General features: G+C 40.2%; 1 protein-coding gene across 10 annotated transcripts in view; it reads left to right on the top strand.

The window, feature by feature from the left end:
* The window catches only part of LOC8029528 (ankyrin-3), a 225,125-nt gene that overhangs the window by 178,561 nt on the left and 21,407 nt on the right, over positions 1-25,157 (top strand). For 7 of the 10 annotated variants that reach the window (XM_042292344.1, XM_042292345.1, XM_042292347.1 and 4 more), the window contains 4 exons: positions 691-792; positions 8,812-8,883; positions 9,395-9,538; positions 13,270-13,494. In XM_042292344.1, the coding sequence (XP_042148278.1) occupies positions 691-792; positions 8,812-8,883; positions 9,395-9,538; positions 13,270-13,494 (543 nt within the window). The remainder of the gene's footprint in view (positions 1-690; positions 793-8,811; positions 8,884-9,394; positions 9,539-13,269; positions 13,495-25,157) is intronic. The other 3 variants (XM_042292349.1, XM_042292352.1, XM_042292353.1) reach the window with 2 other exon arrangements.

The following is a 25,157-nucleotide window of genomic DNA, read 5'->3' on the forward strand; positions in this document are numbered from 1 at the left end:
ACCGATCAAAAGAAGCAAGGAGGTGAGCTCGGTAGATATAAACGCCAAAAATAAAAAGGCGCGCGCTCGCGCAAAGAAATTTTTTTTTCGCGATGCGGTTTTTTTGGCGTGTTTATGACTACAACTTGCATCGTTTTAGACAATAAAAAAAAGAATACGACCTTTGGAGTGTCAGTGCCCCTTTAAAAACCAAATTTTTCGCGTGCCCTTAAATGTCACAAATTTTTCAATTCGTGAATTTTCCAAAAATGAAGGGCTCGCAAACCCTAAGGGTTTTACAGTACTTTGGAAATATGTTCATAACTTTACCAAATGACTATTGACAAGCTTCTGCAGTGCAACAAAGGCAAACTTGTTAGAGCATCACTAAGAAGATAGTATCAACCTTGTTTTTTTTTGTTTTGGAACATTCTTTTTTTAAGTTGTTTATATAATGAGTACCCCAGCGGCTCGAGTATGCAAGGGACACAGTGCATAGACGTGCCACTTAGGATGACTTCTGGTGAAGTGCTTTCCTCAAACACAGCAGCAACTCAGAGGTGTTAGCAGTTTCAAGCTACTCCTGCAGAGTGGCTCGGAAGAGTTTAGCAAGCACTAATGTTGAGAGAGATGCGAAGATACCGCGTCACAAGGACGAACGGACGTCGGCGGAGGAGTGCTTGGCTGACAATTGACTCCGTGCTTCAACAGAGGACCTGAAGGGCCAAGTGGCAGAACCTCCGATTGAGAGGTTGGAGTTGCCCAGGAGGATCTCTGATCCGCCCAGGGACGATGTGCCCTCGGTGCTTGCAGGTAGGCCAGACCACTGGTTGCAGCTTGCCACCGCCTCTCGTGTCTTGTCCCCAGCAAGCCCCGCTCCTTCTCTAGGCTAGGACTCTGCTCTCTCCATCCATCACCCCATCTGCATCCCTGCATACACTAACATCAGGAGAACACTGTGCACATTGCTGTTGTTTGACAGCAGCCATTTGCAACGAGTGAGCGTTGGTGGGAACAGATCAGACATTGTATATGAAATGCTTACAGACATGCTGCAGCATTGTCTTCATCTTCTCTTTTGCTTTTCTTCTGCAAATATTCTCTTTTGTGTTGGTTTTTATATATATATAGTGTTTGGCTTTGAATGAAAGAAGGAAGTAAGTACAAAAAATGACCACTACCGCAACATCCCGTGAGGTAGTCCACGCAGGACAAACTGGGAAGAGAAAAGATATGGGGGAAAAACTGACATTTGGCAAGCTACCAAAAACGTTTGTATATAGTATGTTGCTTAACTTCGATTCTCGTACACTCGTACATGCATTACATGGCACTATTAGCACAAATACGACATCGTTGCTTTTCCACATTTAACTTGGAAAGGTATTCGTGGGCACAAAATTGTACCGCTTAGGTTAGTTCCTCAAATCAGTACCTTCCACTACATGAGCATTTTTGATAACAGCCTTTCGATTCTAAGAGAAAAGCAGAAAAAAAGTGACGATTGTTTGCTCATGCCAGCGGTCTCGCACTATGTAAATTTGCTGCCCTTGACTGTGCCACAAGCATCATATTATTCAGAAGATGAAGGAAAAACTTTGTTTGCTCACTTATCCTTTAAGTTCTCATAGAAAACCATCACTGCCACTGGCCGAACTCAGATTGCCTATTCAATCAGGTGATTTCTAGTGGTGAGTTATGTTTCGGCAGTTCCCCAGCAACACTACTTCGGAAGGAAATGGGTAGGGTTATTTTTTGGGGATGAATTTCATTCGAAGCATAATAAATGAAATGTGAGGGTAGTTTAAACTGTCAGAGTTTGAAAGCAAGACCTTCTGGTAAGCTTGAAGTTGCAGCAGACGTGTTGCCAGGAGACCTAATGATAGTTATAGTAGTAATATAACAATAATTATTGATTTGACAATTGTGCCCACAAACATGGTTTTCTGACTGGTGCATACTACACTGACATCAAACACGAAACCTGTATTAAAAAAAAAATGCTAGAGAAACAAAACTAAAATAGATACAAAACATGCATTGGCATACTCAGAAAGAAGACATCTATTTATGCATATCTAAATTAAAATCATGAAAACAGGGAAAAGATATCAATGTGTTATCTTGATGCACATTGTTATAATCATTTTGAATTCTTGTTAATGGGGGCACAGAGGACATACATGACGGATAGAAGGTTTAAAAGCTTTGTCTGACTCGAGGCGGGGCACGAAAATCTATTGACCTTAATATATCAGTTGATTTCACATTGCCATGAACAGCTTTGTGCTGAAATGAAAAGTTGGAATTGCCTCCTTACAGCAAACTCGGACAACAAAAATTGGTGTAGTAAAGTTTCATAATGGTAGAAACATCTTCTAATGAAACTGGCATACAAAAATTCTAGTGGTTAGTTTTTGTACATTTTCTAGTGCAAGGATTTGTGATATGGTTAAGGAATTCTAAATGACGGAGCCAATTTCCAGCCATGATCAAACAAAAGATTTATACAAGTGCAATAGGCAGAAAGGTGTTGAAAATTGGCGACACAATTGTGAAATTATGCCTAATGTTCTTAATGCTGCATTCGCAGTGACAGAAACATGGTTACTAGAAGAAAGTAAACTTTCAACACAGATGTCAAGATTCTTGATTAAAGATACCCTGGGAATCAAGATGCCTCCCATATCTAAGAAAAGAAGATGACTGTGCTCTTTCTATAAAGTACAATACATTTAGTTTTCTGGAAGTTAAGTATAAGCAACTTCTCGAGCTCCATTTCAAAACATGGTCTATATCGGCTTGAAGGCGATAACAATCAGATACCGACTTCCCACCTAATAAAAGCAAATAGAAGAAACTTTGCATTGGTTACACAATGAACAATAATGTTTAGAAACAAAAGTCCCAGGATTGAGTCCTGAGACACTCCGGATCTCAGTAAATTTTCAGAGTAGCTGTCAAAAATGTGAACGGAATTGCGACCACTCGGACATCTAGTAAACCAGTCACGCATACCGTATGTGGGCTGAAACTATTTAAGGCAGGCTTGTGTAACAAGTCATTACTAACATGGTCAAACTCTTTTGTCATGTCAAAATATATAGTGTTAACTTCTCTTCTACTGGAAACAACTGGAGCAGTGTAACCCAAAAACAAGCGTACGGTCAAATCCCGTAAGGGCACCCATCCAAAATGAAGGGATAAATGGTGAAAAATATGAGGTGGGCTATCTTTGGAAATCAGACAGCAACAAAATAATGATAAACACTAGAGGCACCTGCTACAAACCACGTGACACGGAAACTGATACCGCAGATCGTGGACACAGCAAATTAGCGTTTCAACGCAATAAACAAGCGGGAATTCGATACAAACCCCCGTGTCACGGGAAAGAATATTGCAGACTGTGGATGCAGCAGATTAGTTTTTTATGGCGCAATAAACATGCGGAAACAGACTAAACTTGCATGCCACGGGAACCAATATTGCGCGCGCAGGTCGCCGGCACAAAACGCTGAAACTCGCTGCAAACTTGCACGTCATGGAGACCGAGACTGCGTGCGCAGGTTGCAGACAAAAGCGCAGGAACCCGCTGCGAACCAGCTGGTCACAATTACCGGTACCGAAGATTGCACAGTTGATGCGATTCGTCGAACATTGCGCGATTCCTACGAGAATCGGGGGGTAGACAATGTTTCGGAATTTTTGGGTTACGGACATTTAGCGAGAAAAATGGGACGAGCAATCTCCCGGGGGTGGGTGCCCTTACGGCACTTTTGTTCGATTTGATTCCACGAACCTACCCTTTAGGAACCGTGTTGAACTTCAGGTATCGTCGAGTTCGAGCAAAAATAAACATGCTCATGTACAGTTTGAACACTACTGCGAATCCACACTGCTGTGAAACAGGACAGTAATTATTGACTAAGGTAGAATCACTGGCTTTAAAAATAGGAACCATGACAGAGAATTTCCAAAGCTCAGGAAATTGTCCCTGTGCAAGAGAGCGCCTAAGAACGGGGGCGAATAAATAACAGCAATTTTTTTTATAATAAAAGTAGATATACCATCAACACGCAATGATAATTTAGGTTTCAGTTGATTTATGACTTCTAAAATATCCTCGTCGTCTACAGTTATCATTAAAAAAAAACATTTGGGAAATTAACACCGACGGGACCTCAAGTAACACTGATTCACAGGGGGATAACAGGTACAAAAGAAGTCGGCAAAACAATTTGCGGTTTTGGCTGGCAAAAAGTGATTACCGGAGTCATCACAAAGACATATATTTTGTTCTTTTTCACGCAAGTGCTGTTTAGCAAAGTGTCAGAATTGTTTACACTGTGTTCGATGGTACTCAAGTAGATACTGTTAAATCTTAATCATACAGGTTTTTGTCCAGACAACGATATATACTGAACTTCTAATGCCATAGGTCCACACCTGTTTTTTTCTACATTTGGTGATAATGCAATTTTTTTTGTAATGCATTTAAATCCTTTGAAAACCAACTGGGACAACGAGCAGGACATGTTCGCCATTTTGGAGCAAATGCTTCTATGGGATTCTTGTCATTAGATGTAGTAAATGTTTTGGTCACAGATTTGACAACATGATTGTTGTAAATAAAAAAAAGGCGGTCACCCGTAAAATGAAAGAGAGCAGTTCCTGCGTGGGCCTGCGGAAAAGGCTAGAGGTCTCACATGACAAGGTGGTGACCGGCGGGGCCGGGGGTGCGGGAAGGCCCTGGAAGGAAAGAGGCGTCCGACACGGATGGTGGCTGGTGGCGTACTCATTTATATAACGGAAAACAACATGGAAGGTCAAGCGCCACGGGGACGCGACCCTGACACACGGGCGCAATGGTGGACAGTGGCGCCATCTAGGTAGTGTATATAGAAACTGAAAAATTTAAATACAACAATGATCACTCAAAACAGTTGACCAGTCATTATGTTCCATGAATCGATATGGCCAAGATAATTTCCCCATACAGTCGAGCCACTTATCACACATGTTCTGCAGGATAAAGTGAATTTTGGGGTAAAGCTTAGTTTCTTCATGTCTCTTAGTACAACATTGACTGTGATTGCTAAGTAGCAAAAACAAGGAGCAGAAAAAGGCACAGATATGACAATAACTATCACTTTTATTCTGTCTTTGTTCATGCTATTTATTAATGATTAATCCAACTAGTGTAATCAAGAGTTGTAATGTATCATAGATAGATTCCCATTCTGTCCTGTGGGTCATTTATTGTATTCATGCCTTCTGTTACTAAACCAGGGCTTAGTATAATTACCTCTATGGCTTCATATATGAGATGACAAAGGTCATAGCTGAAGAAAAATGATGAGGCAGGGATAGCATTTTATTTTCTTACTCGCAAGTGTGGCAGCTGTATTTTATTGCCCTAAATTCATCTTATTAGCCTTGGTGTCTTTCTCCACTACCGGATTGGGTTTGACATTAACCACACTCTCTTAGGGTTATGCAGGTTCTTATCATGAAGCCTGGAAACTGCATGGGTTTTTTGTTGGCAGATTGTATTGCCCTGTGCTGTCTAACATTGGTCATCATAATGGGCATAATTTTCTTGATGTGCTCGTTAAAGAAAATGATTGCATACTTTTTGCATTGTTTGCCTGCTGGTGTTTTGTCCTGCTAACCCATGGTCTAGGTTTTAATTATTGTCAGTCTCTGCATTGTTCCTATGCTGATTGGTGATTTTGTTGTGTTTTGGGTGTTTCCAGCCTCTATGGCACAGTGAGAAAATTTTATATCATGATTTCAGACCTCTTTCTATTAAAGCCAGTTTTATAAAAAAAAAAAATGTTTGCTTGCACACAAGTATCTATAACTACACTGTCTTATGTGGATGTGTCATTACTAATGTTCTGCAGCTTATCTTTGCACTGTAGAGAGGCCTCAGTGAATATATAAACAAATTTACAAAACCCCTGCTTATGATCAATACCATGAAACTCCCTACTTAGATGAAATGTTTTAGAGTTGGTGTGTATCCCTTGAAAGGTTAAGAAAGAGATTATAGCTTTGTTTTATTCTTAAACCAACTGCAACATAAAAAAATGTTTGTATTAATTGTGGAAAATTTAAACTTATAAAAATAGTAGGATTACTACTACATTAAGTTACTATTACTGGTAGTTTTGTAAAGCACTCATTGACAATTACGGTAAGTACCTGGAAATTGGTAACACTTTTTTGTTGTGGGATTTAACATATTTTAGCTATGCCTTAAAAAACATGTTCATGTGGATGTGAAAAGCACATCAGAATTCATGTATTATAAATCTGGTGCCGGAGTATGAAAGTAATACTTTGCGTAAAAATCATCTAAAAAAAAAAACATGGAAAGGAAAAACAAAAGATTGGATACATGGTTTGTTGTAACAACAGATGTGGCAGTCATATCTTTCACAAATTTTTGTCTTGACCCTTGTTTAAGTTATGCATATTTCTTTTTTACCAAACTGCTCTTTGGTCGTGGCTTTTATGATGCAATTTGCCCTTTGTTTTTCCATGTCTTCTGCTTTTTATGCTCCTATGTCACTTTCAAAAGTTTTGGATAAATTGTCAATGAAAAATTGCCTGTGACTCTGAAATGCCTTTTGCTGCTCTATGTTCGCTTTGGGCTGTACCATTGTGAATTTTCGATATACATTCAGGTTTTTATGCTGTTCCTGAAAACTTGATCCCAGTCTTGCATAGGGAAAAAAAAATGTTTGAAAGGTGTTTTCGGCAATCATTGGGCATATAACGATCATACCACTATGTTTAATATGCCTTGTTTTGTTGCTTGTGAAAGTTATGCTGTAATTTGTGTTTTTTTACTTGCTGTTTGTGCACTTGTTTGCAGCATTGCTTGTGAAGTAGAACTACAACAGTCTGTTTGGCTCCTGCCCCATAGGCTGTTGTAGTGTACTTGTAACTAGAAATTGAAATTTCGTCAGTGCATAGACTGTTATGATATAAAATTTAGTATTACGCAGCAATGCACTGTGTGAATCAATAATTTTTTTTGGCATTGGAAGAGATGCAGAGGCCAGGTTGCTGATAGCAGCTGCTGACAATGCTCTTGATTTAGAGATGCTGAAATGTGTTTTTTTCCTGGAATCTATTTCAAAATTATACTTTTTTCTGATATCGCATGTAATATGGTTACTAGTATCATTGTTAGTGACGAAAAGTTTTAGATTGATTTCTTGAATGTTCCAACATTGATAATGTTGTTGTAAGGGAGAGAAAGGTGTCTTAATATTTACCTGCAGTCTATAGGGAACAGAACGACTGGGTCCTTTTATAGGTGTTGTGAGCGTACACAAAGTGTTTCACCAAAGGTTGGCCCAAATTTTCCTGCGAAAACTGCATATCAGCAGAAATAAGATAGGTACTATATTAAGTCACGGTGATTGGGCTTATTTATCGAGGCAGATAGCATTTACAAGGATTAACTGTGACTTAGTATTGCATAATTAATTTTTTAATTATTAAAAATTAACATATCATAAAATGCCAAGGAGGCACCCGCCCCACTTTCACTGAAAACTGTTTTAATGTAGACATCGCCACTTGTCCGGTCAAATAGGGTGCTTAACATATAATTCACAGAATACCCAAGTTTGGGAAATATTAATAGTAGGTGCTTTAACAAAGTGGGTACTTCCGCGATATTATACGGCATTCTAGTTCCAACTAGAAACTTGCGGGACATCATCATAAACCTGATGCATATGCACAGTTTTTGTCTCTTAACCAGATTTTTGTTTTGCCAGCCTTGCTCCTGTAGCACATGCGGTACCTTTTATGTAGCGTCACATTTTCCACACACACTGGGTCTTTTTACTGATATGGTCTTCAAATGAGCTTGGCAAGCTTCTAATTGGAATCATATGATTATTTTTACTAATAAAAAGCTAATTGAGCAAACGAAATTAGAGACTTAATTATTAAAAATGGTATGTACCTTATAAATTGGTCTCTCGGGTACTGCACTAGGTACCTGGTTTTCGGTGCAATGCAGTTTTCACAGGGAAGTTTATTTTTTATGATGTCTGATGAAACACTTGGTATATGTAAACTGTCATCACCTATGCTTGGGCTGTGTTCTGTTGGGTCACTTTCTTTTTCTATACTTCCAAGAATTTATTTTATGTAAATTTATTTAGCTCCAAAAGCATTTAGAATGTTGTGACACCTCCAAAAACATTGAAGTTTGGCCTGTTTTTTTTTTACCTAATCTACATGCATCATGCTGACAGAGTAATATCTCAGTGCTTTGTCAGCCCTGATGCTTTGTCAGAAGGTGGAAGGTATAGTGGTGAAAATGCTGCACTTTATTTCTTTGGAAATGAACTACACAGAAAAAATCATTGTGATCTAAACAAACTGGGGAAACTTGTGTGATGATTGGGCCTTGCGAGTCAACAAATGAATGCTATACACTGCTGTCTGATGCTGGAGTTTTGGTTTAGAAGCAACTATTTCACTAAGAACAACAGAAAAAGTTTCCAGTACAACACTTCAAGTATCTGGGCATCATTGTATGAGTGCAAACTGAAGTTGCACTTTTTCTACTCTTGGTTTCCCATAACATAGCTTGATCCCATTAGTCAGATAGTTTTGGTGTTTTTTTTACCTTGATAACATCCAGACTCTGAAATTTGAGTGTCACCAGGAGGCTACACTTAATTTGTCCTTAAAATGCCATCTCTGCACTTTTTTAAAAGTTAGTATTTGCAGCGTAAAATTTTATGCAATTACCTAGAACCGTTATTTGACTGGGCGTATTCCTTGCCTTGCCAGCAGGAGCACACAAGGTTACAAAAGCCACAAAAACCCCACCCCCTTCTCCAACAACTGGTTTGCACAAGAAAGGTATCTGTCATGCCATACAAGTTTGGACTGCTTTTTGCAGTTGCAGTGGCTTGCATGCTCCCCATGGAACCTCCTTGGTTGGCATGTGGAACGAGGCAGAAGCTTGAATCTGTGTTGTAACGATGTTGTTATGCGCTGGTGGTGCGTCCTGATTGGATGGTTGTTTAGTGTCTTGTTTTTGTTCAAGTTTTTCTGTTTTTTGGCTTGTACGAGACAGTCGTGCATGTTGTGATCCTGTTTTGGGAGCTGGTTTTAATATTCTGCCGGTTGGAAGAAAACTTGTTTTTTAGTGTGTGATCAGAGTATGGCTGTTTGCTCGCTTGCTTCGTTTGACATGTTTGTTTCGTGTGTGTTTTTTTGTGCGCGTTAGAATTCATCTCTTTTGCATTGGTCAAGCACTTTAGATGACTGGCCTGAGTGTGTTCTTGTAAATATAGGTTCTCAACTGTATGGTTGCATGGTTGCATGACTAATGGTGCTTGTCCCTGGTTCCTTTGCCTACCCCCTGCAGACGAACCATTGGCTAAGACAATGGCATTCAGGACCAAGCCTTCCGAGGACACCGTAGTGACCTCTACGCAGGTGAAAGATGTACACGACGATGGCACGGTCAAGCACACCGTAACGACGGTGACTAAGACCACTATCTTCCAGGGTGAGCTAGCTTGATGTCTGCTGGGGGAAAAATTTTGTGCTCCAGCTATTAAAGGACCCATGAAACGAATTTTGGGCTGGAGTAAATCAATTTATATTGGGATTTTACTAAGAGCACATCGTTCAGTGGGCCAAAAGAACAAAGGTAGAAAGTCAGAAGCCTGACTTTCGCTACAAAAATTTGCAAAACATAGCGGACTATTTCGTACCTCCTTCCCTTCGTAAACTCTCCGCCTTTTCACTGTGATACATCCGCAGACCCCGCAGCGCGTCACCGGGCTACTAGCCACCATAACGAGGCCCCCGCAGCGCGTCACCAGGGCCCAAGCGCACGTCACACGACACCGGACCTCACTTAATCCCTTTACCCCTAAGCTGACATTGCGGTGGAAGCTACGCGCTTGCCGGACCAATCAGCCGCCTCCGTTTCATCACCTGACCTCATTCTCTGCGGGTCGGTATGCGCGAGAGGGCGTGATCACGTGGAAAATGTGTGGCTGGCCCAACGAGCACGTAGCTTCCACAGCACTGTCAGCTTCGGGGTGAACGGGGTGGGGAAAGCAACTAGTCGGAAATTTGAGCGACGGGCTAATCTTCTAGGGGGACAATGGCTGTGTCCGGGCTACACAAGCGAGATTCCGAGCAAGAGGGGACTCCCTTCTTTCAGACTTCTTGAACTGTTTGGTACAATGTGCGATTTATGAGTTGAGGAGGAAAGCTAAACAGAAAAAAGTTGAAAAAGCGTTTCATGACTTCTTTAAGGAAAAATTTCAATATTTAAGTTTGAAATATTGGTTGTTAGATATTCAAGTTCGTTTGCTGTACCCTTAGTTATGTGGCTTTGGTAAAGGCCAGTCGTGAAGCCTTGTTAAGATGAAAAAAAATACATTTTTATAAGTGACACAGTCAAGTCTTAACACTCCACTAAATTGCTAGACTTTGCAATAGAGACATTGCAAACTCTTGTAGAATGGAACATTTATGCGAATGAAGCTTTGCGGTTATTTCCAGGATATTTTCTGCAGAGTAAAAGGGTGCAATAAGACAGGAAGTGCAGTGCCAGTAATTTCTAATTATGTACCTTGAAATGTGCTCATTAGTAACGAAGCTTCCCATTCAGGGATTGTGTAAATAGACATAACAATGCTCCCTATATTAAAATTACTTTTAGTACACTGCTACTAGCAAGCCATTCAACATTTCAAGTATACTATAATCCCAAGCCCTACATCAGTTTCAACTTTCCAGAGCTGTAAAGTACCGTATTTTCACGACTATAACGCAGCACAAATGTAAAACGAGGGCAGGTTTTGATGCCCTAGAAAGGGAAAACAAAAAAAAAAAGTTATTATAATGTGAGTTGAGGTTGTGTAAATGTACCGCACTTGGGGGTTATAGAGGAAGTGAAAAGGGAATGGAAATCAAAGAAATATCAGTTTATGTTTTGACTGCGCTCATCCTCACTGCTCAGCTCCTTCCATTTGCAATCCACTTAGGGAGACTTTGCAGATATGCAGCAGCAGGGCGCAGCTTGCCTGGTAGTTCCTTTTTTTTTTTCTACGCTGAGTTTCTCCACACCCCACAAGCAAAGCAAAGCAGGAAGCAGAATCACCAACATACAAACGCCAGGCCACTCTGGAGCAGAAACTAAGAAATGCGCAGGCAGAAAAAAAGACTGCTGGACCCTATACACAATCACACTCATTCTTGTTCTGGTCCCTACGCATAAACAAACACTTCTGTTCTGGCTCCTCCGCGTAAACAAACACCTCATGTTGCAAGATTGCATAAACACGGTAGGGGGTCTTGGCTTGGCTTGTGTTTACTTGGCCTGGCTTGATTTGGCTTGAATTGGCCAGTGCTCGCATTTGGCAGCGTGGTGCGCATTAGGCACCACGCTGCATGCTTTTCGTGCTTTTCGGGCGCATTGTACAAACACATAAGTGATGAAAAAAAATTTTTTTTTGTTTTCTATTCCTTCACGTGGCCCAATAGCTATTGCAGGGATAGCGTGGCCCCATAGCAAATTCCCTCCCACACTCCCACTTTTTTTCCCGCCGGGTCTCCTGCATTGAGCACAGACTCGCACGCCTCCTGACTGAACTCGATTTCGAATATAATGCAAGGTGCATTATGCAGCACGTTATTTCGAGAAAGAACTCGCATTATATTTGTGCAAATACGGTAACTATTTACAAGTATTTAAATAACTGTTGTTACTAATTATCATTTCACTTAGTCTAAAGTGTAGTAACTAACATATTTATATTTCTGAGGTGCTTGGTTTGATTGCATTCGCTTCTGGAAATGCTTAGTTGATGCTTCCACCACACAATGGAGCTTCTGTAACTGTTTACAGTCTGAATATTTATTGTCTAATAAATTATCCTAAGTTTACAAATATAATCACATTTCCTATTCTTTTAGCCTGAGTGACGAGTGCATCTATGGGCAGTGGTACGTTTGAGTCATTGCATCGAGTTGTGTTGTGAGCATTGTGCTGATCCAGATCCTGAATTGGTGTTCTTTCTGGCATGGGTAACTGCATGGCAGGTCAGGAGTCATTGCACTTGTAGCCTGGTTATCTCAGTTTTTTTTTATAGGTGGTTCACACCTAACTAATTCTTTGTGAGCAAGAGTAACTATGTGCACTCGTAAGCATGTTACTATCTTTGTACATGATAACAGTGTAGGCATCGTAACTGAACTATGTTTCGAGATAGAAGTTTCCAGCTCTTCAGTGGTTTTGCCGGTACAGTCACTGACAAAAAATTAGCCTATAAAAACGTTGAAGAATGAATCACAAACAAGAACTGTATGCATGAGTTTGAAGCGAAAAGTACTTTTGGCCGAATATTTTCAAATCAAATATAGAATAGTTTCTCTAAGCCTTTCGCTACTGCACCATGCTTAAACGACAACCCAGCTGAACTCGTGAAGGTTGTTCCCAAGCTTCCACTTGTCCATTTCTAAGCTAAGTTAATTTCAATCTAACTATATTATTTAAATGTGGCCTCAGAAAGTCCAATGCCTACATTGGGATGGCAAGTAAACAACACATTTGACATTAAATTAAACCTATAGAGACGCTCAGCTATACCTTATCTAGTAATTTATAAATATTCTTGCTACATGCAAGTAATCCTTTTTCAGTCGTGAATGATCCCTGCGGGTTGTCGGGGCATCTCTGCCTAACGTATGTTCATGCGTAACAGCCAGCTTAGTTTTGAAAATTTTACTGCAATGTAGGTATCAACATTTATAAAGCTTCCATTCCTTCTAAATACACCAGGTGTGCCCGTGCATTATCCCGCTTTGGAAGTGTGCTTTCGTCCTAAGCACGCAGCAGCAATATTTGTACTTATCGAAGTTGGATGTGGCATTGTAGCCCCGTTGTGTGTGCTTCTTGCCGAGCACCGGTGCACTGCGGAGAAACAACACCCGGGAAAGCAAGCTCCGCAGGTGTTGCTTCTCCGCAGTGCACCGGTGCTCGGTAGGAAGCGCACTCAACGGGGCTAAAATGCCGCAATCAAGACTTCGACAAATATGAATATCGCAGGTCACTTCGAGGCAAGTATCAAATAGCGTACTATTCAAAAATTCAAATATTCGCATAACACTGAAACTATCCACGCCCCACATTGCTTGAGCTATCGGTGCCTAGAGGGACCAACTTGCTGGTGCGTGACAGAGACATCCGTCGATTTCTTTCATGCACGCCCATGTGCACAGAGATGGACGAGCCCGGCAGCCAAGGTCCGGGAGCGGCCCCCAGGGCGGGGGAGTCCGAAGCATGGGCCTCCGACCTGGACACGAGCCAGGTGTCGGTGTCCAGCCTGCCCGAGGACGAGAAGACGGAACCCACTGCCACGCTGTCCAGCAGCGCCACCACCACCACTGCCGAGCGAGACGCCTCTTCGTCCGAGCCCCTGCTCCACACACAGGTCGAGGAGAAAGGTAGGCCTCGGGCTCTTTGTCTGCGGGGCGGAGGAACTCGACAGAGGCCTTGGGGAAGCCTCGTGTACTAGTTTGAAAGTGTGTTTTCGTAATGAGAGGTAGTGCCACTTCATTGGTGTGCTCCATTTGACTATTTCTTGCAATACGATGTGATGCAGTATAAATATAAACAAATATTTTAATCGTAAAATCAATGGAGTAGCCAGGAATATTTTTTGGGGGGAGGGATTAGGAGGCCTAGTGCATGTGTATAGTAGTACATTATAGGTAAGGTTCTGCGTTTTCGGTTTTTATTTTTTCGAAATTCGGCGTACTTTTTTCGGTGTTTATTTTAAAATTAAATTTTCGTTGTTTTTTTTCGGCGTATATTTATTTTCAAAACAGTTTACCGTTTTTTTTTTTTTTCGGTGACTATAAAAGAAGCACCATCGGACACCGGATCAGATGGTCCTCATAGCTGTGATATTGGCAATCACTCAAAGAATAACGACACAGATACATACGTGGTCCTCGCTACAACTTGCGTCAGGACACACCTCAAAATCGAGGAATTCGCGGGCATAACTTCTTCAGCGCGCTTATTTTTCCTTCCCATTCTGACGACGTGGCCGTCTGAGGTGGTAACCGTACAAAAACCAGCGGAATGTCTAAAAAAAAAAAGATCCATCATGTTTATGTTTTTAACAACAGGGAAGTTTGAGAGAGCGTGTTAAGAAAGGTATTGACGGCTTTCCTCGATGTCCTCTGAAGTGCATGAAGCGAAAACCCTTATACTAACCTACATCCAAACTTTTTTTTTTTTTTTTTTCGGGCCCGGAATTTGACACACTAAGCCCGATCACAGAAAAGACACAGATGTCCCGCGAAGGCCAATCCACGACCTCTTTTGTTGGTTGCATGTTGAACCTTGGAAGAGGGCAATCACGAAGACGTCTCATAATGTCGAACTTCGCAAAGCTCTCTCCCTTTCTCCCTTCCCCACCCACCTCAACGCGGCCCTAAAAAATTGAACTTTTTTTGGTTAAAACCGAATTTTAGAAAACGGGTTAGACGTACTTTTATTGGTTTTTATTGGTTCAAACCGAAAATGCTGAACCTACAAACTGACCTTTTTCGGTTAAAACCGAAATTCCGAAAACAGATTCGGCATACTTTTATCGGTGTTTTTCGGTTTAAACCGAAAACTCCGAACCCTAATTATAGGGCATTAAAACAAATTTAGGCCAATTGATTGATGGTCATGTAATAAAGGGCAAGGAGAGCCACAAGAACAGGGCCCTTTTGTGTCTACCTTCTTGTCCATGCATGTTTGTTGTTGCTTGATTACGTGATATAAGGTTGGCAAGGACTTTAGGAGGGGGCTTCAGCCCCATAAATTCCTTCCTGGCTACACCACTGAGTAGAGCGTCTCGTAGCAAAGCCAGTTGGAGCAAATGAGTCCTCAGCAATGCGTATGCACTTGGCTAGGAACATTCCTTATGCTCTTTATGTCCCATTATTATATTTGTCTTTGTTCTCGGTACTTAAAATGCAGGCATTGTTTAATGTGCATTGTTTAATGCAGCAGTATTGAAAGGCCATAACTTGGGTGCATGCTTCAGTAACACGTATGTTTGGTCCTCTTTAAATGCATTGACAACTGTTTTCCAGATAAGGTGCATGCCTTTGGCACGCAGAATAACTGTTGTTACTTGCTGCTACAACTTATTCTTAACATATTTCTAGACTTGACCATGTAAGGGTTTACAACATAGAAACTTCAATTCACTATTTTCATGGTGAGATCATGCTGTAAAGAAAAAAAAGGAATATTGATACTGAAAATTTTGGAGTGGGTTATTAATCAGTGGACCAAATTAGTATAGCTTATTTATTTTAAATTCTATTTGAGTACTATCCAGTGTAATAATGGTCCCACTGATAACTACGAATTATATTACAACATGCACTCGTAGATGAACCACCCAAAATGTTTGTGGTGCTTGCATTGAGCACATGTTAACATGTATTGGTACAGCAATCACATTTGCATACCTTTGGGCTAGTTACAAGAGTCTTACTGTGCATAGGTATATTTTAATGAGGGGTGTTTCTGCGTGTTAGTATGTATTGGACATGTCATTCTCTGGCAACTTTGTGGCTTCTCTAGAGTATTTGGTGCTAAATTTGTGGCGATACGAATAAGACACTTTTGGCATCACAGAAGCCCAAAACTGCAGATTCGACACTACCAATAATAAATTGATCTGAGTTACCATTTTTTCTCTAGCTTAATTGCTTTCCACTGTTTCTTACTGTTCAATTAAATTATACTGTGTTTTTTAATATTTATTTTTGATGGCACAAAGTATCCCTTCAACAAAACTGGGAAAACATTTTTTTAAGTGTTTTATGGGTTTTTTTTTTTTTCCTGGTGTTGGCTGTGCTATGGCTTTGGAATGAATGCAGTTGTTTTGCAAGCCTGCATATGCTGTCAGCACCTTAGCCCCTTTTATGCATGTGCTAGAGCTTATTGCATCCCCTACCTATCAGATTTTTTTTTTTTTTGTAAGGATACCTTTTTTTTTAGCTATACTGCATCAAGTAGTATAACAAATACAAGACAGCTAAAATACCATACTAAAAAAACATACATAGGTGTATGTTTAAAATGAAGGAAAATGTTTTGCTAGAAATCTCCAAAAATAATTAATTTTAATATTTTCAGAGTTGTTATCTTTCATTAATTAGCCAGAAAGTATTCCAGCTTTTGTGATTTGATGTTGCATCACCAGAGAGAGCTGTTGGCGGTGCTCTCTTCAAGGTTCCAACATGTAAAGAAAGTTGTACATAAAAGAGAGAGTATTTCCCTGAGCAGAAGAGCATTTCCAAAAAGTGGCCAGGGGTATTGTGCTCTGTGGAATAAAAACATTGAAAACAATTATTACTATTTGTGGTAGCAGGCAGGAATGCTTCTCCATTCCGCAGCTTATTTATGTCTGTGTGCGACATTGGGCTTAGCAGAAACATAGAAATGCGGAAGGCAGTAAAAGGATTAAGAACTCTCCTGGGGACCACCGCTAATCCAATAACTCAATTTCCGATGGGGGAGGAGCAAAGGGGGAAAACAGAATCGTTGCCAGTTTGCATTGCTCCAGTGGAGCTCTATGTGGTTTACTCCCTTTGCATTAGCACTCTGTTCTGTCTGCAGGTGAGCCTAGACATTTGATTGACCTACTGCCTGAGTTTACTTTTTCCCAATTTTTTCATTTGTGTGTGTGTTTGTTATGCATCAGCGTGTTTTACTTCAGAGGTGAGTTTGCTTGCAGCACAAGCTCGAATAAGGGGTGGAAATTAGCAGTGCATATTTGTCTGCATCTTTTTTTTTTTTCTAGCAGCAGTATTTAGAGTGACTGTAAATGAGGTGTGTTTCACGGGATCACAGAAGTGCATGAGGTTTAATGGCTTTTGTTTTCCTCTGGCATTTGGTATTGACTGGATCATTTTATCTTTAAATGTGGAATGAGATTGTAATGTTGAATGCTGTGTTCTAGATGCCCTCCTCTAGCCCATGAACAAAAAGAGGGAATGAAAGAAGGTTGCTATTGTGCCGTGATTCTGTGAGTGCGATATAGAGTGTATGGCAGCCCAATAACTACAGATTTGCTTTTATGCTTTTGTGGGCATACATATAAGAAAAAGGCCATCTCGACTTTTTATAGGCTAGGGTCCGTGTTTTCGGCTTTCATATTTTCGTGAAATTTGGAAGGCGCTTATCTGAGTTTATTTTTTACCAGAATTTCTAAGTTTATCGGATTTTATCTTTTCTCAATTCTCCAGAATTCAAACTTTAATATTGCTCTGTTCCCAATTTTAAAAATTCTGCTTTAAATTTATAAGAGCTTTCTATTACAAAATGATATTTTGTGGTGGATTTGACACTAATGCCCTTGACATTCGTAATAGTAAATATCCCACCACAAAACTTGGAAACAAGTGGTGCTTCAGTGAACGTTGATACTTTAAGATCTAGAAATTCACGAACATAGTGTTTGGAAACTTTTTTCCTTCTAATATTATTCCACCACTCCACCCGCGGTTGCACGGGCCCGGAGAAGTTGTGAAGAGAGGAATATTGAAATTTCAGCCGCAGTTCACCCTCCCTTCCCCCCCCCCTCCCCCCCATTTCCACAAGATCTAAGTGTTCAAAGCTTTCACTGTTATAAAAACGCAACCCACCCTCTCCCTCAGGTGCAAAAATAATATGGTTCAAATTGGAAACCGAAACAGTGGCTTTTGTCATGACCCAGAAGTACAATGACCCGTCGTCCTGACCCAACCTATAACCAGTACACACCTCTTTTGTCAATGTTCTGAGATTTCAAACAAAACTCAAATCAAATAAATGATCCTGTTCTCTGAAAAAAACTTATTTGTAAAATACCTTTCTTTTTTACATTGTGATTTTGATATTTGAAGTTCATCGGATAAATCCAAGTTGACAGAAACGTTACCGGTGAGAGTTTTCCCGAGTTTTTCGGTTTTATCAGAAAACACTAAATCCTAGTTATAAGTTATGGCAATTTGTTTTGCTGGTGCTATTTAAAAAAAAAAAAGAAAGAGATATTATAGAGCTGAAAATTATTTAATAACTTGCTCATCTGTCACAAGCATATCCATTTTTGAGAGCTTGATATAACAATTTGAAATCAATCTTACACATTTTTGTGTTTCAAAGAAAGACCAACAAGGCAAGAATGCAGCTGGCATTGTTCAGATAAGGTCATGCACGCAAATCCAGAAGCATTTTTTTTTATGCTACCCCTCAACATCTGTAGAGAATGTAATCAAAAAAGATTTTTGCAATAAACAGAATATTTGATGAGACAAAAATAGAGTGCACCAGAACAGTATATTAAATTTTTGAAGTTTCTGTTCTTGTCATGTTTGGTGACACCTACTATGCAAACCACAAAAGTAAAAAATCTCAAATATTTTGCACTTGTAATAGATTATGGTAACTATTGATTTAGATATATACAGCATTCTGGTGGTTATATATTTTGCGTTAAAAATGCTCAAACTTGGCTCCGTTAACGTATTGTCACTAGATTTCTGAGCCGTTATCTAGGAAAATTTAGTAACTACAACAGTAAAATTTGTGTAATTTATTCTCATTAAAATTTTCTTTCGAATGATATAGAAATCATCGCTTTATCTCAAAATTCCAAATTTTTATGGCATTCCAAACTTGTTCTAAAGTACAAACTTATAAAAATTCGAGGGGCGATTAAAAAAAAAAACTGTCTTTGATTTTCTGGAAATTTACAGTGATAGTTCTTCACCATACTCTTGTGCTTATTCATAAAAAATGAACAGCATCATTTTTTTTCCTTCAATGTACAGCGCTGCAAAGTATACCGTCCATGCCAGCATTTTTGCCCAATGCCACAGACGAGATTGTCTTTATACTATTCCACATATTTTATGACTAGATATATTTTTTTCGTGTTGTATTCGGGTATTTGGCTCTTGTTAAAATATTCTATACCTGCACTGCTTGTCCTTTGTATTTATTTAACCAATAAGCCTGTTTTGCCCTTTAAAATTACAAGTTCTACAAGCTTTAGCCGAATCTTTTTCCACTTGTAATCACTACGACTGTCATTGCTTTACGGGAAGTAGAAGAAAAGTAAGAACAGTGGTGCTACGTATATGCAACTATTTATATCTATAGTCACAATGAAGTGGGAATGTTTAAGCCACCAAGCTTGTTACACTGCTACTCATGACTGTTGTAGGTCCGGCTGACCAAGGTAAACCTGTAACTTCACTGACAGACTTTTACAAAGACGTCCGTTAAGACAAAAAAATATTTGTGATTATTTATTCGAGTAAAATGAGGAATATAGAATTGAGAAAATAAAAAAAGAAAATAATGAGGAAAGATATTGAGTGCACTAGTTGCCAGTGTTGGCAGGAGGGTATCTTGAGAGGTCTGTTTTCGCCCCTCTTCAAACCAGACTGACGAATTCCTCGAAGCAGTCGTTTATGCTGCAATAATTTCAACGAGTGTGAGAAAGTCAGTCGACTCGAAATGTGGCAAATAGGGAATGCACAGACTGATTGACGCAGCCTCACGGCTGCAGCGTTCCGGGAGGAGAATTCAAAATCCCTTGTGGAGTAAGTCCAACTTCGGCTCTCTGATTGTCTTAGCTTAGCTATATAGCAGCGAGCCCTTCTGTTGCTTCTGCTCCTTTCGGAACCGAGGGACGTGGCAGTGCCTGAGGCATCTATATCGTTGGCTTCACTACTGCTGCAACCTCGGCAGTAGTGAAGCGTGGCCGTCCACGTCAGTGCACTGCAGACAAACTAAGGGACCTGAAGAACGACCTTCATGCTTTTGCATTCACAACTCATACAAAGTGCTTAGGTGTCCCCGGAATTTTTTTTCTCTTCAAATATTCTGTTTTTTGCAAAATCTTTTTTGATTATGTTTCCTACACATGTTGAGGAGCAACATATAATCAAGTCCTTGACCCTTTCCACTTAGCAGAGTGAACGCCGGCGAGATATCTTGCGTCATATTCGAGTCCCTCGTCTCCTCGTCTCGCCCCCTCCCAGGCGTTCGCTCTGCTAAGTGGAAAGGATGGAGGGCTTCGCAGGGAGAGTTTGTCCTGGTTTTTGTAAGCTGCAACAGGGTATAGTAATGCATTATTTCTAGCTCTTGCTGGCAGTACCTAGTAAAGTAGTATTTGGCACTGAACATTTACACAAAAACAGAAATTTTCTTAGTCATGTTGCACATTATTCCTTCTCCTTAGCGGTCTAATATCTTTGGCACATTGTTTCTCTGTTAAGGGTTCCACTTGTGCTTTTTTTTCCAAGGCACAACAGTATAGATGGCTCAAAATATAATCTTGAGCCATCTATTGGCTCAAGATTGAAAGTTGTTGAAAGGCAGAGGCTACCTTTCAGCCAGTCGTTCCCTGTAGGTTTTAAATTCTTGCCCATTTCAATGGACTGGACTCTGTTCTCGTACTCTAGCTATAGTTAAAACAACTTCATTTCCACCACTCTTTCCACTCTTGCTCTGCCACTTTTGTTTACTCTTTGGTATGAATGAGCGCGTGATGAGATTGTTTTGCTTTTTTTATTTTTCCACCCTTTTAAAAAGTTATCCGAACACATTTTGTGTGTATTTTATTTGGTAGTTTTTATATATGTACTTCACGTTTCAATCAGCTCATAGTTCCATTGACGAGATACCTTGTGTCAAATTCTTCTCTTTTATTTTTACCATGATCAATAATGTGGATTTCTGCTAAAGTTGGAAAATATCTTCCCTTTTTTAGAATATCGAAGGATAGGAAGGATATTCCTCTTGTGGTCAGGATTAGTTGAGTTTGCCCCTGTTTTTGTGTGGTGGACAAATTTTTTTTATTATAGTATATTCATTGTCTGCTGTATAGTAGTACTAAACAATATCTACTTTCAGATTAACGTTTTACAACTCCTAACATGATTTTTAGATGCACCAGTAACACATATACCGGATTATTGCAGAATTGCAAAGACTGCATATTCAGATGGGTCTAAGGTGACGATTATCTATTATATCATTTCGCTTTCCTACATTAGAGGTGGACTCAGACCATACTGGTGATATATAAATCTGAATGAGAAATTAATGCTACTCCCGCGCATAGGGTGACCAGACTGAATGCCGCCACGTTTCGCAAGCTGCTACTAGTTAAAATTCTACAAGCTTAGGCGTAACACCATTGGTCCATTGCAGTTTCTTCCAAAATATGGCCTTCAGATATGTCATGCTGCCACATTACTAGTAGGACAAAGCAGTTTGCTGTGCTCTAACGTTGTGAAATGATGCATGCTTGGTTGAAAAATTGTGTGCAACATGCAGCAGTTCATATTTGAAGAGCAGCGTCTGTAATATATATATATATTTTTTTTACAAAGTTATCTAACCAATTATCAATTGGTGACTTGCTGTCCCATCATCATGCGTGCATACAGATATGCACACAAAAAGCATGCCATAAACTGTACCTGTGGCAAGCAAAGTAGACCCTGTGAAGTCTTCCTGCTTCCACCCTGTACAGACATCCTGATATTTAGTTGTACGTAGTAGTTGTTTGGAACTAAAAAGATCTTCATTGCCTTTAACTGACAGACTCAAGAACAGAAGATGGCATCTTAGGACACGAGGAATTTTCTGAGAACCTTCCTCAAGGATGCGGTAGTTTTAAGCAGAATAGCAGCCTGGGGCCTCCTAGCAAGCTGGAATGCAGAAGTATGTTTGAAGCTTTCAAGAAGTCTGAAGATGGCCATAGTGAAACTGCTACTCCTCATGGCAGCTCCTCTGGACCACCTAACTCTGAGGCCGAGGAGGATCTTGCATACAATGATGACATTGGTGCTTTTGTGGAACTCGATCATCAAGATGACGCTAAAATTATTTTATGCGACGTATCATTTGGACATTTATCGACACTGAGATGTACTTTACCTGACATGTATAGCAGCATGAATCTAACCTCTGACAGTAGCGATGCTGGGAGGTTCATAAAGAAGTCACCATGTGGTGGCACTGCTATCTTTCCATTAAAATGGGATGACAGAGATGGAAGAGAAATCAGTCGCTGTCTTCCAGAATCTACAGATGGTATTTTAGAGGCAGGGTCAACACTTACAGAGTCTCCACCTGCTTCTTCAGCATGTATCAGTGACAAGGATCAATCAGCAGCCACAATGGAGCCAAGTGAAGCGGTCCCTATGGAGCATCTTTGTGAAAGTGGTCTCCTGACCGAGAAGAACGAGTGTCATGTATTTCTTGCGCCTGCCAGTACTATAATTGGAAGTACATGTTTCCAACCAAATTTGTTTTCAGATACAGAAGATTGCCAAAGTAGTGGAGCATCACTGGGAACTGGAAGGCATAGCAGTTCCTCTGTCACTGGAACTTTGAAGTGGCCAAGGCAAAGAGTTACTGATAATGGCAAACTGATTGCACCGTACATGTTTGCAGGGAAAACGCATGGTAGTCAAGTCTTGTTTTGTGACTCTGGAGATAGCGTTTTCTTGTCTGACTCACACTTAGATCTAACAATAAGCAGCTTAAAACAAGTCCAGAGTGTAATTTCAGGTACTTCTACATCCAATACAAGGAAAGCCACCACCAGCATGGGGATGTTGGATGATAAATATTGTTTCAGTACTGCCGATTCTTTTGAAAAGGGATGTACCCAACCCAATGGCAGAATGAGTCTTCGTAAAACATGCGAGGAAGCTTCCTTCCCTATCGGTGCATTAACATCTGACATCGAGGAAGTCAAATCAGTAAAACCACATAATTTTCCTCTAGTGCAGGACCAAGCGTGTGGCACACACATAAACGAACATGATCAAGGAAGAAAAACTTTGCAAAGCTGCAATTTTCTACAGAACCACCGGAACAACAGTGTACAAACGTCTGGGCATTCAGATGTAAATGCCAGTTGCTTCCTTGGGACTTCGGGTGTAACACAGGAGAGCCTCGGATTAAACCCTAATTCAAGAGCAAAGGGGCATGTGGAGTTGGAAGAGCATGCAACAGAAAGTGGGTTCAAGGTGAGCCCTGATGTCCAAAAAACAAGCATTGTCTATGCAACAGTGAGCTCGAACAATGAGGCAATTTCCTCTGATGGCAAGCACATAACAGGGCACTATCACAGAGGTGTCGTCACAGGGGGTTTGGAGCCTGAAACACCCAATGGGGAGAATTGCGTGGAATCACATGACTCTGGAGAGGCAGGGTGTGGCACTAGAACTTCCTACCTGAGTAAGTCACGCTGCACATTTAGCGGGTCTCAACTCGCCTTGGACGAACAAGCAGGGTGCGACGTTATTCAGGAGCCCAGTGGGATTTCTGGCTCGTTTACACCACCGGTGGTCTTGGACCTCGCTGAAGAATCCCCCGGAGCATCGCTTGGTGGAGACCAAGAAGACAGCTCGAGAGAAATGATACGAGATTTGAAAATCTTATCTCATTCGCTGGTGGAGGTTTACGACAAGATATCCAAGATTCCGCCAATGGCAAAGAAGGCTACGCCTTTACCGAAGAAAGTTGTCGACGAGCACAAGCTGTTACATTCATCTGTGTCCAGCTTGGAGTCCTGTCCACTGAACCGAGACCACATGCCCTTGGTTTCATTCGATTCTCTTTGCAACTCAGCTTCAAAAGAAGGAATGTGTCAGAGAAAGAAAAATAAATTTCATAAAGGAAAAAAGAAATGCTCTGTAAGGAAATAGTGAAGCAACCAGGGTACACATAATCAGTGTGCAGTTGAACCTTTTTAAACTGAAGAGTGACACGTAACACAAACCGGATTTATTTTGTTTGATTTTGCTTTATTAGTGAAGGTTCATGCTTGTATGAATAAGTCCGAAAAACTAACATCAATATGAGACTGATGATGTAGTGAACCACTCTTCTACATTAGCAAAGAGGGAAAAAATTAAAAAAAAAACAATAGGTTTTTGCAACATCAAAAATGCAGCAAAGATATTTTTGTTTTAAGGTTTGACCAAAGTACCAGCCTTTGCAGTGGCGCACGGAAATAGGTGGGGAACTTCTTGCACACATAAAATGCAAGTTGTTTGCAATCAGATGTAATTTGTGTATTGACAAAAGTATCAATTCAAGCTTAGGCATGAAGAATTTAATATTGTAATCAGCCTTCTGTATCCAACGTCACAGTGATGACCTCAAAACATTTTATGACACATGTTTTTGACCTTGAGTGAGCTTTAATTTTAAGCATTTTGTATCCTCCATACGACATGAGTCTGATCTTGAGTGAGCTTTAATTTTAAGCGTTTTGTGTCCTCCACAGCAGTCCCACACAGTAAATGTTAAAAATCCAACTAGTCTTTTCATGTAGTAAAGTATTATTATAATGAGGTCCAATTATGCGCCTTGCCTTGCTTACATTGGCAGTCGCATATTTTAATTTATTAATTTACTATGCCACATGCTGGTCATGCAAAACTCTATTCTTAGCTTATTGATTTGTGAAAATTATGCAGTAAGGCATTCCTACTTTCAATTGGCCACCCACATTTTAGTTTAAGTCAAAACAAAAAGGAAAGAAAGGTCAGAGATGTTCATACTTAACTAAGAATGTTAGGTTATTACAGTAAAACATCCTATAGACCATTTTGACTCGTATAAGAACAGAAAAAGTTATTACGTGGGAACAGTGATCTTTGTTTGATTGCATCATAAGTAGGCCATAATAGACGAGATTGATAAAATGGAACTGTTAAGGACGCATTCTTGGGGGACCTTAATTTTCAAACTCAACACATTGCAAAATGCAAAGTTTGTAGAAAACTTGTTTGCACTTTAGGGGCAGCTGTTGTAGTTCATAATGGCTTAAGTTCTTGGCCGAGAATCGGCCAAGTATATTGCATTTCCTTGTGCGATCTTTGCAACAAAACCTGCGTAACTGATGATTCCAGATTAAATTATGAAAAATGCACCCAAAAATTTTGAAAGAAAAACATAGGTTGCAATTTCAGTGCAGTGGTATAGTAATACCTTTTTGTACATAAAGGTTTCTACTGCAAAGCCTTTTAGGGTGAAAAATCCAAATAGAAATTTTTTTAAAATATATACAGCC

This window comes from Ixodes scapularis, unplaced genomic scaffold (genome assembly GCF_016920785.2).
Source record: "Ixodes scapularis isolate PalLabHiFi unplaced genomic scaffold, ASM1692078v2 PGA_scaffold3__209_contigs__length_174095766, whole genome shotgun sequence".
Taxonomy (NCBI): domain Eukaryota; kingdom Metazoa; phylum Arthropoda; class Arachnida; order Ixodida; family Ixodidae; genus Ixodes; species Ixodes scapularis.